We start from the raw sequence: 13199 nt of genomic DNA, 5'->3' as shown, positions 1-13199 counted from the left end.
GTACCTCTGTTGCAGGCTTGATCCCTGGCCCTAGCCTGCGGATGTGCAGGAGACAACCAACTGACATGTCTTTCTCACATCGATGTTTCTCTCTCTCTCCCCCTTCCTCTCTCTCTGAAAAAGCAATGGAAAAAATATCCTCGGTGAAGATTAAAAAAAAAGAAAAGAAAAAAAATCAGCCGTGTGATGAAACTCCTCTAAGCTTCATTTGGATCTGACAAATGGGGATTAAAAATAACTCCTACCCTACTGGGTTACTGTGAAGATTAAGTGAGATAATCATGAAATGTACTTGGTGTGGAGCTTAGTACACTTGTCAGGCTCAATAAATAGCTATTATAACTACTACTACTGCTACTAATATTATTACTTAGATCTAAATCCTTTCCTGGAGGAGCTCCCAGGCAACCATTCACTCATTCAACAACTATTTATTAGTCACGTACTATGTGCCACCCTTCCTAGGGGCTAAGAATATACCAAGAAACAAGGCAGCCTTGTCTCACACTTCAAGGAGCTGACATTACTGGAGGAGGGGGAGAACTGTGACCATGAACAAATATGCAAATAAACAAAATAATTCCAGGTAATGATGTTCTGGGAAGAAAACAAAACAAGGTGATATGATAACAAATGGCTGGAGAGCTAGACTGGCCTTGGGTTTAGGAAATTCCGAGGGGAGGGAAGCTTTCAGCTAAATCCTGACTGGTGAGAAGTCAGTCTTTTGAAGCCCTGGAGTGTCTTAATCCATGTGGGCTGCTGTAAAAGAATACCATATCCTAGTGGTTTATAAACAACAGAAATTTATTTCTCACAATTCTGGAGTGTGGCAAATCCAAGATCAAGGCACCAGTAGATTGAGGGTCTGGTGAGGGCTGGCTTCCTGGTTCACAGACAGCCCTCTTCTCTCTTGTGTCCTGTGGTGAAGCAAAGGAGTCACTTTTATAAGAACACTAATCCCACCTCCCAAAAACCCCACCTCCAAATTCCATCACATTGGGGATTAGGTTTCAACAGAAGAACTGGGGGTGGGGGAGGCACAAACATTCAGTCTAGGGCATTCTGCCTGGGCCTGGAAGCCAGTCTTTTGAAGTCCTGGAGGGGGACACTACTCCCTCTCCCCAGACATAGGAAACATCAGTGCAAAGAATTTAAGAAGGAAATGAGCAGGATGAGGAAAGAGGAACACGAATCGCTAAACTTTAAGGTGAATCACTAAACTTTAAGGTAGACCAAGAGCCAGAAGAAAAATATAAACAAATACTTCAGGGGGAGAGATCTGGGGAAAGGGTTGCAGCCCCTCCCTTGGACAGTCACACCTCAAACATTTATTGAACGTTCACCATTCACTTGTGCTTGGTGTCCCATGATAGGCTGATAGACAAATGGATGACTCAGAAGCAGTCTGGCCCTGACGAATACCAGGTGCACCGTGGACCCTGTACACAGTAAAGACAAAAATAACCACAAGCCAAACACAGAGAATATCTGCCAGAGGAGTAGGGGTAGAGGGAAGAAATGGGAGAATGAACCTGAGGATTCTTTACAGTGCTTAGAAGAGGATGGTTTTGGCTCAGTTGGAATTTATTTATTCAACAGCACTTTTCTTGAGCTTTTACACTATGCCAGGCATAGTGGGCTGCTGGGGATACAGATGATTCAGTTCTTATCCCTCTCTTTGAGGAGGTCACATTCTAATGGGTAAGGCAGATGTCTGAGCATGGTTCTCAAACTCTGAAGAGCATAAAATCATTTGAGACACCTTGGAGTTGAGAAGGTCTAGCTGAGTCAAAATTGAGAAACCAAAAAAAAGAAAAAATTACACATTCCCCCTGGTTGGTGTGTCTCACTTGGTTGGGCCTCATCCTGAGCACAAAGGTTGCCACTCTGATTCCCAATCAGGACTCATGCCCAGGTAGGGGGTGTGCAGGGAGGCAGCCAATTGATGTTTTGCTGTCACATCAAAGTTTCTCAATTTCTCCCTCTCCCTTCTTCCTCTCTCTAAACAAACAAACAAAAACAAAACAAAACTAAAAATAAAAAATCTTTTAAAAAATTATACATTTAACTACATTAAATATATTCTACATGTTAAACTTGTAATACCATGAGTAAAGTCAAATACAATGAGTAGGAAAAACTCATTTCCTACTCATTCAATACAATGAGTAGGAAAAACATTGCAACTAATACTGTAAACAAAAGGTCAGCCTCTCTTTCCCCCTCCCCTTCTATCTATTATATAAATTAAGATAAACAACATAGTAGGAAAATGGGCAAAGAATATGAACACAGTTCAGGGAAATGAAATACAAATGACCCTTAAACATATAAAAAGATGCTTAATTTTTTTTGGATAACACAACTAAATTTTTCTTATTTAATGTATTTATTTTGCGTTGGGATAAAATGTAAGTAACATAAAATTAACCACCTTAAGTGTACAGTTAGTGAAATTAAGTGCTTTCACATTATTGTGCAAGCACCACCACAGTCATCTCGGGAACTTTTTCCTGTCTTCCTTTTCATTTCTATACCCTTCAGAAAACACATTCCCTCCTCCCTGAGCCCCTGGCAATCACCACTCAACTGTTTTCCTCTACATAATTTATTTTCCTTTCACAGCCTGGATAATTTTGAAAAGTACAGTCCAGTTATCTTGTAGAATGTCCCACATTTTGAGTTTATCTGTCATCTTTTCACGATTCCATCCAGGTTAAGTATCTTGGGCAGGAATATCACAGAACTGATGCTGCGTGGTACAAGGTGTCAAATTAATTTTGATTACTTGGTTAAGGGGATGCGCACAAGTTTTCCCCAAAGTTACCGTTTTCTCTTTTTGCAATGATTATGTAATCCAGGGAGATACTTCGAGATTGTAACCTGTGCTCTTGGGAAAGTCACAGAACCCTTCCAAGCATCAGCTTCCCCATCTGTGGAGTGGGGACAGCGGCCTCTTAAACTCAGAGTTTAAGAAACTGAAAGTGCTCCCCCGGCTGGGCGTGGCTCAGCGGTTGAGCATTGACCTAGGGTCCAGGCGATGGGGGTTCCATTCCGGTCAGGGCACCTGCCGGGGCTACAGCGGATCAATGACTGTCATCATTGATGTTTCTCTCTCTCTCTCCCTCCCTCTTCTTTCCTCTCTCTGAAATCAATAAAGATATATTTTAAAAAAAGGAAGAAACTGAAAGTGCTCAAAAGTGCTTTGCTCCACGCAGAAGGCAAAAAATATGGCAGTGAGAGGTGGGGTGCGGGTAGGAGGGGACCAGGTTCATTCCTTGCTCTCCAGCTGGACAGGCGGCGGGGGCGGGGCGGGAGAACCCGCGTGCGCCTGCGCCGGAGGAGAGTGACCACAGAGTCGGTCCTCCAGAGACAGAGAGGCCGGAAGTTGTTCTCACAGAACCGTGTGATTGCGGGGATTCTGGAGCTGAGGCGGCGCGAACAGGGTCTGCGGGCTGTAGGGGATCTGCGGGCTGTAGGGGATCTGCGTGAAGGACTCCGGGGTTCAGGGCAGCGCCAATGGCGTCTCGGGCAGGCCCGCGGGCCGCCGGCACCGACGGCAGCGACTTTCAGCACCGGGAGCGCGTCGCCATGCACTACCAGATGAGGTATGAAGTGAGGCCAGGAGCAGTGCGGCCTTCTCCCCGGCCGGAACCTGCGGGCCTGGGAAGCGACGCCCCCCGGCCTCAGGCTCTTACTCCCCAGCCACTCCACGCTCACCTGCCAAGTCCCCTCCTCCCGAGACGGCCCAGGGCCTGTCTCCAATCCTGGAAAGCCCAGGCACTCCCTTGGGTCCATCCCTCGGTCGCCCTGTGCCTTGAGGGGCTCCAGTCATGGTTATGCTGGCCCTGCTGTGTGACCTTGGGACCCTAATTTATAATTGAGTCTCAGTTTTTTTCATCGACCTTTTAGGGTTGGGTGAAGAATTAGTGAGCTAATGATTCGTTGCATAAGATCTAACACAGAATCGAGTCTGCCCAATACATGGTAGCTGTTATATTAGGGGCCCTTTTGGGGAATGTGGACCATAAAGCTAGCTTTCCGTGCCTAAAGTGAATTTTATAAACACCCCCACCTAAACGGTATTTCTACATTGCCCCTTCAACAAACACGTATTGAGCTTATACCCATCAGGCATTTTGTGCTGGGCACTGAGGATATAATAGAGAGCAAAAGCAGACCTGGTCTTTGTATGCGTATTATACCTTCAATAAAAAAGCTTATTATCAAAACAAACAAAAAACCTGGTTCCTGTCTTCATGAATCTTGAAGCCTAGAGATGACTGATTTTCCTACCTTTTCACACTTTCTGTAATGAATATTTTTAAAATAAAAATTTCAAAAAGATTGTTCCCCCTTAAACCCATTTATCCAGAATGCTTTTTGCATCTTTGTCTCCAGAGTTTTAAATAATGGTAAGCTCTTTGGACCCTCACTTCAGTCTTATCCTTAAGACCCCTGCCTAAGGGCACCTCACAATCCAAGCAAGTATTTTTATGCTTACCTAGGGCAGAAACTGTCCTCCAGGATGTGAAGAGGATATATTTAGGACCCTAGAGAGTTAGAAGAATAAAAAATAATGTACTTCCTTTAGATGAAACAGTCTACTCTAGCTGGAGAAGTATGAGCAGCTTGAGCTGGTTTCCTCACTGCCAGTACCTCCTTCCTCTGTGCTATATACTCCTAGGGTGCAAAGTCATTTTTCTAAACAGCGCTGAGTTACTCTTTTGCCTTTAAACTGACTATTCATAGTCATTGCAACTTCATATCCTGCTGCTCCCCCCCTATGGTGTATTCATGCCATACCCAACCACTGACTTTCCTGGAACACAAATGCCTGTTTTTTTGCCTGCATATGATTACCTATGCTTGGAATGCCCATCTCCTTTCGCCCCTCAGAGCCTAGCTTAAATATCATCCTCCTCTAAATAGCCTTCTCAGATGTCCCATCCCAAGCAGAATTGATTACTGCTTCCTGTGATCCCATGTATCTTGCAAAATATATTTACTAGAGCTCTTCCATTTCATTTTCTATTAATTTTTCTTCCACTGTTCCTTGTGCCCAGCCTCTAGGCAGGAACTAGATCTTACTCACATTTGTACCCCATTGTCCAGTATACTTGCCTGGCATATAGTTGGTTAGAAAATTTTGAATGAAAGGAACTTCTCCCTCTGCTCTGCCCCACAGTGTGACCCTCAAGTATGAAATCAAGAAGCTGATCTACGTGCATCTGGTCATGTGGCTGCTGCTGGTTGCCAAGATGAGTGTGGGACACCTGAGGCTCTTGTCACATGATCAGGTGGCCATGCCCTATCAGTGGGAGTACCCGTATTTGCTGAGCATTGTGCCCTCTCTCTTGGGCCTCCTCTCCTTCCCCCGCAACAACATTAGTTACCTGGTGCTCTCTATGATCAGCATGGGACTCTTTTCCATCGCTCCCCTCATTTATGGCAGCATGGAGATGTTCCCTGCTGCACAGCAGCTCTATCGCCATGGCAAGGCCTACCGCTTCCTCTTTGGTTTTTCTGCTGTCTCCGTCATGTACCTGGTGTTGGTGCTGGCGGTTCAAGTGCATGCCTGGCAGTTATACTACAGCAAGAAGCTCCTAGACTCTTGGTTCACCAGCACACAGGAGAAGAAGCGTAAATGAAGCCTTTCTGATGGACTGATCTCTGGGGTGAAGCCTAGCCCTCCTATTGAGAGGAATGAGAGGGTAGAGGAGCTGTTCTAAAATCTCCTTCGGTAATTTGGCAGCTGTGATGTTGGCAACTAGTACAAACTAGGCCCAAGTTCCAGAAAGCTGCTACTATTATCAGCTGAGGTGGGAAAACTATAACTTATTCCTGGTTGGCTGGAACTGGGTGAAGAATAGCTGTAAAACAAGCTTCAGCTAGTTTAAGTTGAAGCCCTTCAGGATTTTTCTTTTAAGACTGAGCCTCCTTTCCTCTTAGTCATTCTCTCCATTTCCATCCATTACCCCTTAGCCACCGAGACTGGAGGAGATGGAGAATCAACCAAATTTTATTTCAATCTATGAGTCATTGGGAGGAAACATTTAGGAGACTGCTTTCCCTGCAGGCTATGGTCTCTACTCCAAAGCGTTTTAATTAAAAAGAGCCTCAATAAAGTTATAACTGCCCTGTCCACCCTGTGCCTTGTGTTTGGGATTTAACAGTGTGAATGGTGCATTGCATGAGTGGCTTTAGACACCAAGAGATAGGTGGAAGCTCCCTGAGAAACCTGGCAGTGGCCATAGAGAAGTGAATTGGGTGTAAGGAACGTAAGTCATAGTTCCCACCCTGTAGCTGATTAGCAGGAACTGTCATGGGCCATATATTTAATCTCTCCACCTATAAAATGTCCATTCTCATTTATCCAGCTTGGGTTATAGAGTCTTCTTTTGGTTGTGTATTCATGTTCATCATTCAGTGTTACCAGTGTCAGTTATGTGTCTGATACAGTAGACCCCCTCTTATCTGTGGGGGATATTCTAAGATCATCCCCAGTGGATGCCTGAAGCTGCAGATAGTGCCAAACCCTATGTATATACTATGGTTTTTCTATACATACATACCTATGATAAAGCTTAATTTATAAATTGGGCATAGTAAGATACTAGCAACGATAATAAAATGATTATAACATTGTAATAAAAGTTATGTGAATGTGGTCTCACTGTGAGATTTCGTCATGCTACTCAAAATGGTGCACAATTTAAACTTCTAAATTATTTCTGGAATTTTTCTTCTAATATTTTTGAACTGGTTGACTGTAGGTAACAAACCACAGAAAGTGAAATTGCAGATAACGGGGGGGACTATATTATGGTATCCAAAAGAATTTTAAAGTATCCCTGCAGGCAGGGAATGTGCAGTCTAGGTGAAACATGATAGAAATGTGAAACAACTAATGAACACAATATTTAATGGTGTGGAGCAGATAAGTTAAAAATGGAAGTGAAAAGAGATCTGTGAACTAAAGGCCCTTTCACATCTAAAAGTGACACTCAGTAAATACTGCATGAAAGATGTGTATCCCTTTACTCTTACATATATTAATCCTCACCTGAGGATATGTTTATTGATTTTTAGAGAGAGGGAGAGAGAAACATTGATTGGTTGCCTCTCATATGCACCCCAACTGGCAACTAAACCTGCAATCTAGATATGTGCCCTGACCGGAATCAAACCTGCGATCTTTTGGTGTACAGGAGGGTGCTCCAACCAACTGAGCCACACTGGCTAGGATCCCTTTACTCTTATCCACTTGACTTTATTGTCTCTGAGTGGATGATACCAAATCTTTAACTGCAGATCTCTGCCCTCTACAGAGTTATAGTCATTCTTTTGTTCTATGAACACTGGGTATGTACTCAGTCACTATTAGGTACTGGCAGTACTTTCTTTCTAATTGCAAAATCTCTTCCTCTAGATGTCCTGATTATCAAATCAAACTCATCATGTCTCAAACTTAACTCTTTACCTTCTACCTCATATTCGTTCTTCCTGCATCCCTACGTGCAAGTGAATATACCAAGAGCATAGCTCTGGATCATCATCATAAGTCCCTACTATGTGCCGTTATTTTTTGAACAACCAAAATTCCTTAATCTCTTTCAGAGATTTCCAAAGTGTGGTCTTAATGCAGCAGTCCTGCATCATCTCCCAATACTCTCACCACACAGTAAGCAGAACCTCTTATGAATCCCCATGTTGGTTCCATGTTTTCCCAGTATTCTTTGCTTAATGATTTCCCCTTTCTACGCCTTTATTACTTATCCTTCAAGACCCAGTTTATATGGTAATTCTGGAGCCTTCTGTTCCCTTCAAGGAGTGGGAGTTCTTTCTTTGGATTTACATGACATTTTAATTTTTACCTCTTGTTGACAGAATTATTAGTTTATATATATGTCTTTTCCTCACCCCTTGCTCAGTACCTAACAGTATGCACTCTGAACTTATTGAATGAAGTAACTTGTCTTGCTGTAGACTAAAGTCTGAATGTATTTCACAGAGGAAAGAACTAGACCAGTGATTTGCAACCAGTGTGCCGCAAGAACTTTTAAAACATGCAACACCTGACTATTTAGTCAGGGGCACTGATCTCTATTCCCTTAGATTGTCAAATAAAAAAATGACAACAGCCAACACAATAGCGGTCTGGTGTGAGTGCCCCGTCTCAAACGATAAACAGTTGCATCTGATTGGCCATGTTTCATAATAAGGTTGCGTATGATTGGTTAATTCTTGTTACCAGAAATCCTTAGATACAAGTACAGGCACCTGATTTGGTTTTGAGTTTAATTTTCACCCAAGGACATGTTTAGAGAGAGGAAAAGAGAGAGAGACATCAATGTGAGAGAGAAACATTGATCAGTGGCCTCCTGCATGCACCCCTGACTGGGGATTGAACCCACAACCCACAACCTGTGTGCCCTAACCAGGAACAGAACCTGAAACCTTTTTTGGTGTACAGGATAGACACTCCAACCAACTGAGCTGCCCAGCCAGGGTGGCACCTGATTTTTTAAAATGTCACTTTAGAGCAAAAAGGGTAGGTTTTTAAAAATTATTTTTTTGTAAATCAATAATACCTATTGTTTTTGTCAGATTGGCAAAAAATATATTTTTTGGTGTGCTGCAGAATTTTGCTAATTAGTTTATATGTGCCATGAGATGAGAAAGGTTGAAAATCGCTGTTCTAGACTAAAAGAGGTGTAGAATTTGGAGAGCAGAGAGGAGCAGATGGAAATGTGTGGATAATGGGGCTAGGTGCACCAGGGACAGATTGCTAATTTTCAAATTGGAATGCAAATAATATTAGTTTTTAAAGAGTAAAAATTTCTTTGGTTATTAGAATGGCACTTTGCAGTTTTGGAGTGCTTTTGAAGACCATTATGAAAATTACCATCAATGCCCAAAAAAGCACCACTTGGTTTATTTTCCTACTTGTTAGGTTGTGGGATTCTGCTCTTCTGGGCTTTTCCAATCATTTTTTCCTGCCCCAGGGTTATAGTGTTCCCTGAAGCATTTAGTGGGAAGAGCTCTGCATTTAGAACAGAAGACTGGGGTTAAAGTACCAATGCACCTACTAATCACAGCTAGATCAACCCTCCATATTTCCCAGGATTATTTTGAGGATCAAATAAGGTGAAGTATTGTGAAAGTGCTTTGTGAACTATGTAACACTATATAAATGTGAGGAGTGGTTATTATTCCCTGATATTTACAGAACTAGAGAGTAGGCATTGGAAGGACCCTTAGAAGCATCTAGTCCATGAGAAAGGCAGTGTGGTGTAGTGAAACGAACAGTTTCTGCTATTAGACTGACTTCTGTTGGAATTCTAGCCACACATTTTACTACCTTTTGCCTTAAGCAAGATACTTCAGCCTCTTTTTTTTTTTTTTTGACCTGACATATGTGGATCATAGTAGTCACCTCCCAGGGTTGTTGTGAGGATTAAGTAAAATAATGTATATGGACAGTTACATAGTAAGTGCTTACTAAATATTACAATCCCTTCCCTTGATTGGCCTTCCCCTCCCAGATTGGGACTTTCTACCTCTTGTCTTAGGCATAATGTCTTGCATCAGAATTCTGGAGGCTGATCCCTTCTGGAAGAGCAGAACTGAGGAAGAGATACTTGTCCACTTTGGTGTGCATTGGTCTAATTGATTGGGTCTTCCTGCCCAGGGAGCCCCAAAAGTAAGCACAGTCCCAATAAACTGTAGCAATTGGCCATTACAGGAAGAGCCTGGAGATGCTACTGCATGGTCTGACTAGAGTCCATGCATAGGTAAAGTGCTGTCAAGAGAAATGGCTGCTCAGGGTCACCACAGTGTACTCTGTACCTGAGCATGCATAGGTGCCTCCTGAGCCCTTGGCTTGGTCCCCAGGTAAGGATTAGTTGAGTGTGAAATCTAGGTCAACTCAAACCGCAGGTGAGACGGGCCTCAGCCACCTTCCATCCGGACAGGCCTCTGTGCTGCAGGCCTGCCACACACCTGTGTTGCCTTTACTCCAGTTGGCTACCTCCTTCCTACTCAAGCCACAGAGTTAATCCTCCCTTGTTGACACTTGCTAAATACTCTTCTCTCCTAGAACTCTGACAACTGATAATAAACTATCATAAAGACCTACTTTCCTTTGTCCAACTACTCCAGTTTCTTCCTCCACATTGTTAACCCAACTGCATCACATGCTAAACCTAGTACTTCTTGTGGAACACAGTGCCCAGAAACCCTCTGACATGCCACAGCTCTCAAGCAGTGTGTTTTGGTAGAAAGAGCCTAAAAGACATGGTGGTCACTCCCAGCTCTTCATTGTTGTGTGTGGACAAGTTACTTAATCTTCCTAGTGTTTCCTAGTCTGCAGAATGGTTTAATAAACTGACCTCAAAGGTAGTTGTACTAATAAAACGAGATAACATGGGCAAAGCACAGGGCCCAGAGCCCGCTAGGAGGAATTTAGCAAATGTTGACCTGATCCCCTCCTCTTCCCCAGGGTGTGCTGGATTTTGCCCACTGTGCTCTTTATCTTAAATCCTTTTTAAAACAAGCTCCACAATAAGTAAGTAAACCAGCAGCCCTGGCCAGGTAGCTCAGTTGATTAGAGCATTGTCCCAATACTCCAAGGTTATGGGTTTGATCCCTGGTCAGGGCACATACAAGAATCAACCAATGAATACAGAAATAAGTGGGACAACAACTTGATATTTCTCTCTCTTCCTTCCTCTCCCTCTCTAAAATCAATCAGTAAAATTTTTTAAAGTACATTTAAAAAATAAAGAAATAGAGAAATAAGTAAACCAGCAAGACAATAAATAAAAGCAGACCTTTTCTCACCTCTTTTCTCTTTCTGTCTTCCTTTCTCTCTCATCTTTATTCCTTTCTACATGTTCCTTTCCTTTCCCTTTTCCTTTCTTTTTTGTTCTTGTGTATGTGTGTCTTCATTTATTTATTTTCTGCTTCTCCTACCATATCTTAGCCAGGATCAGGGAGCAATTAATAAAATATTTTTATTATGAGAATTAGATCAGAAGATATAAGGGGTCAAGAAAAGAGAAGTATTGTCCTGGCTGGTTTGGCTCAGTGGTTAAAGCATCAGCCTGCAGACTGAAGGGTGCCAGGTTTGATTCCAGCCAAGGGCATGTACCTCAGTTGCATGCTTGATCCCTGGGTGGGGCCTGTGTGGGGCCCCTGTAGGAGGCAACCAACCCACATGTCTCTTTCACATTGATGTTTCTTTCTCTCCCTCTCCCTCCTTCCCTTCTTCTTTCAACTCTCTGAAGCAATGGGAAAAATATCCTTGGGTAAGGATTAAAATTTTTTTAAAAAGAGTGTATTAAAGAACAGAACCAAGTTTCTCACTTCATGCACCCATGCACCCACCCAACATTGAAAAATGCAATTTCCGGAATCAGATGGAGGTCGGTGGACCCCGTGACTGTGGAGGGTGAGGTGACCCCAGCTCCTCCGCTGCCACCATGGGCCATGAGTTTGGGAAGCTGTCACGGGTGCAGCATGTGATCACCTACAGCTCGTCACCCTTCAAGCAGTGCACCTTCTTGCACTACTTCAGCAAGGACATCCCCAACATATTGAGCAGCATTCAGGCATTTATCTTGTCTACACATGAGGGACCCAGGAGTTTGAGAAATCCAAGAGGAAAAATCCAGCTGCCTATGAAAATGACAAATGAGCAACTCACCTGGAAGATGATTCCATGTCTCTGAAAAAACATTCTCTGGGAGAGGAGTCTACATTGTATAGTGTCTTTTTTTTAAAAAACTTTAAATATATATATATATCTTTATTGATTTCAGAGAGAGGAAGGGAGAGGGAGAGAGAGAAACATCAATGATGAGAGAGTCGTCATTGATCAGCTGCTTCCTGCACGCCCCCAACTGGGGATCGAGCCCTCAACCCAGGTATGTGCCCTGACAGGGAATCGAACTGTGATCTCCTGGATCCTAGGTCGATGCTCAATCACTTAGCCACACTCAGCTGGGCTGTATAGTGTCTTGAAGACACACTAAACTTCTTATGAGCTGCAATGTTGTGATTCTGCATTTTTTTTAGCAGAGTCCTTGATGTGACTTGCTAATATTCAAGTTAGTGAACTCTCTTTCCCAGATGAGCCCTGAACAGTTTTGGCTAGTCTGGTAATTTGGTGAAGGAGTGAGGCTCACCCCTTGTTCCACAGTATAATCTACAAGAAAGTAGCTGCAGCTACTCTTGCAAGCTGGCCAATTGTGGGTAGCATGGACTGTGTGGAGGTTCCCGTTCCTCTGCTCCCATAATAGAGATAATAAAAATCTAACTATATTGTAAAAAATAAAAATAAGATATAAAAAAATGCACAATCTATATAGATCTAAACCACTGTGGATTAGGTAACAATTTAGGGGGAAGACTCCCTAATTAATCCTTAGTATGGCCAGACCACTCTTCCCTCCCCTCATATCTTACTGACTTGTTTGCAGTGATGGGCTCCAAGGCCAAAAGACAGAGCTGTGTCAGGCAGACCCTGTGGAGTTCCCAGAAGCAGAGGGAGATGAGACAGTGGAAGGAGAGACCATAAGAGAATTGAACTGTGAGAGGCTGGCAGCAGTGGAGCTCCCTAAGCTAGAGACCTTGACTTTGACTAAATAACGTTCCTTTCAGCTTATTTATCTTTATGGAATGAAAACAATAATTACCACCTGTCTTGTAATGTAATTACAAGGATCAAATATGAAAGTGTTTTGTGAAATGTGAAACAGATAAACTGCTATTATAATTGACATTTATTCAATTACAGAGCACCTATTTCATGACATCCACCCCTAGGCATTGGAGAAGCATAAAGAATAAGAAAAAAAAATAAGAAAAGGTCTTGCCTGGCCAGTGTGGGGTCACCGGTTCGATTCCCCATCAGGGCACATGCTCAGGTTTCAGGCTCCATCCCCAGTAGGGGGCATGCAGAAGGCAGCTATCATTGATGTTTCTATCTCTCTATTCTTCTCCCTTCCGCCCTCTCTAAAATCAATTAAACAATATTAAGAAAGCGTCTTTATCTTCTAAGGAACTCAAAAGCTAGAGGGTATTTTTAGGATAATGGGTAGGATGGGATCTTCAGCAGTGGACTTAAAAACTTAGAAACTACAATTGGCCTAAAAATGACTATGGTCAGTCTACCGAAAGGTGCAGAGCGACAG

The 13199-nt window shown here is 43.0% G+C and overlaps 1 protein-coding gene and 1 pseudogene across 1 annotated transcript; both read left to right on the top strand.

Moving 5' to 3' along the window:
* Positions 1-3468: 3468 nt before the first annotated feature.
* On the top strand, positions 3469-7174 carry JAGN1 (jagunal vesicle mediated transporter 1). Its single transcript, XM_016209976.2, has 2 exons — positions 3469-3608; positions 5189-7174. The coding sequence occupies exons 1-2, from the start codon at positions 3520-3522 to the stop codon at positions 5649-5651; spliced, it is 552 nt and encodes a 183-aa protein (XP_016065462.1). The 5' UTR covers positions 3469-3519; the 3' UTR covers positions 5652-7174.
* A 4306-nt stretch (positions 7175-11480) lies between these two features.
* Positions 11481-11701, top strand: LOC107534772 (cytochrome b-c1 complex subunit 8 pseudogene; annotated as a pseudogene).
* The last annotated feature ends 1498 nt before the right edge of the window (positions 11702-13199 follow it).

This window comes from Miniopterus natalensis, chromosome 15, assembly GCF_054644295.1.
Source record: "Miniopterus natalensis isolate mMinNat1 chromosome 15, mMinNat1.hap1, whole genome shotgun sequence".
Classification (NCBI taxonomy): Eukaryota; Metazoa; Chordata; class Mammalia; order Chiroptera; family Miniopteridae; genus Miniopterus; species Miniopterus natalensis.
The sequence above is the reverse complement of the archived record's forward strand: the minus strand, read 5'-3'. Positions and strand labels throughout refer to the sequence as shown.

Bases quoted from the DNA above. Each gene is read 5' to 3' on its own strand.
- JAGN1 (XM_016209976.2), top strand. From the start codon at position 3,520: ATGGCGTCTCGGGCAGGCCCGCGGGCCGCCGGCACCGACGGCAGCGAC. The intron at 3,609-5,188 runs GTATGAAGTGAG...TCTGCCCCACAG, and splicing joins GCCATGCACTACCAGATGAG to TGTGACCCTCAAGTATGAAA.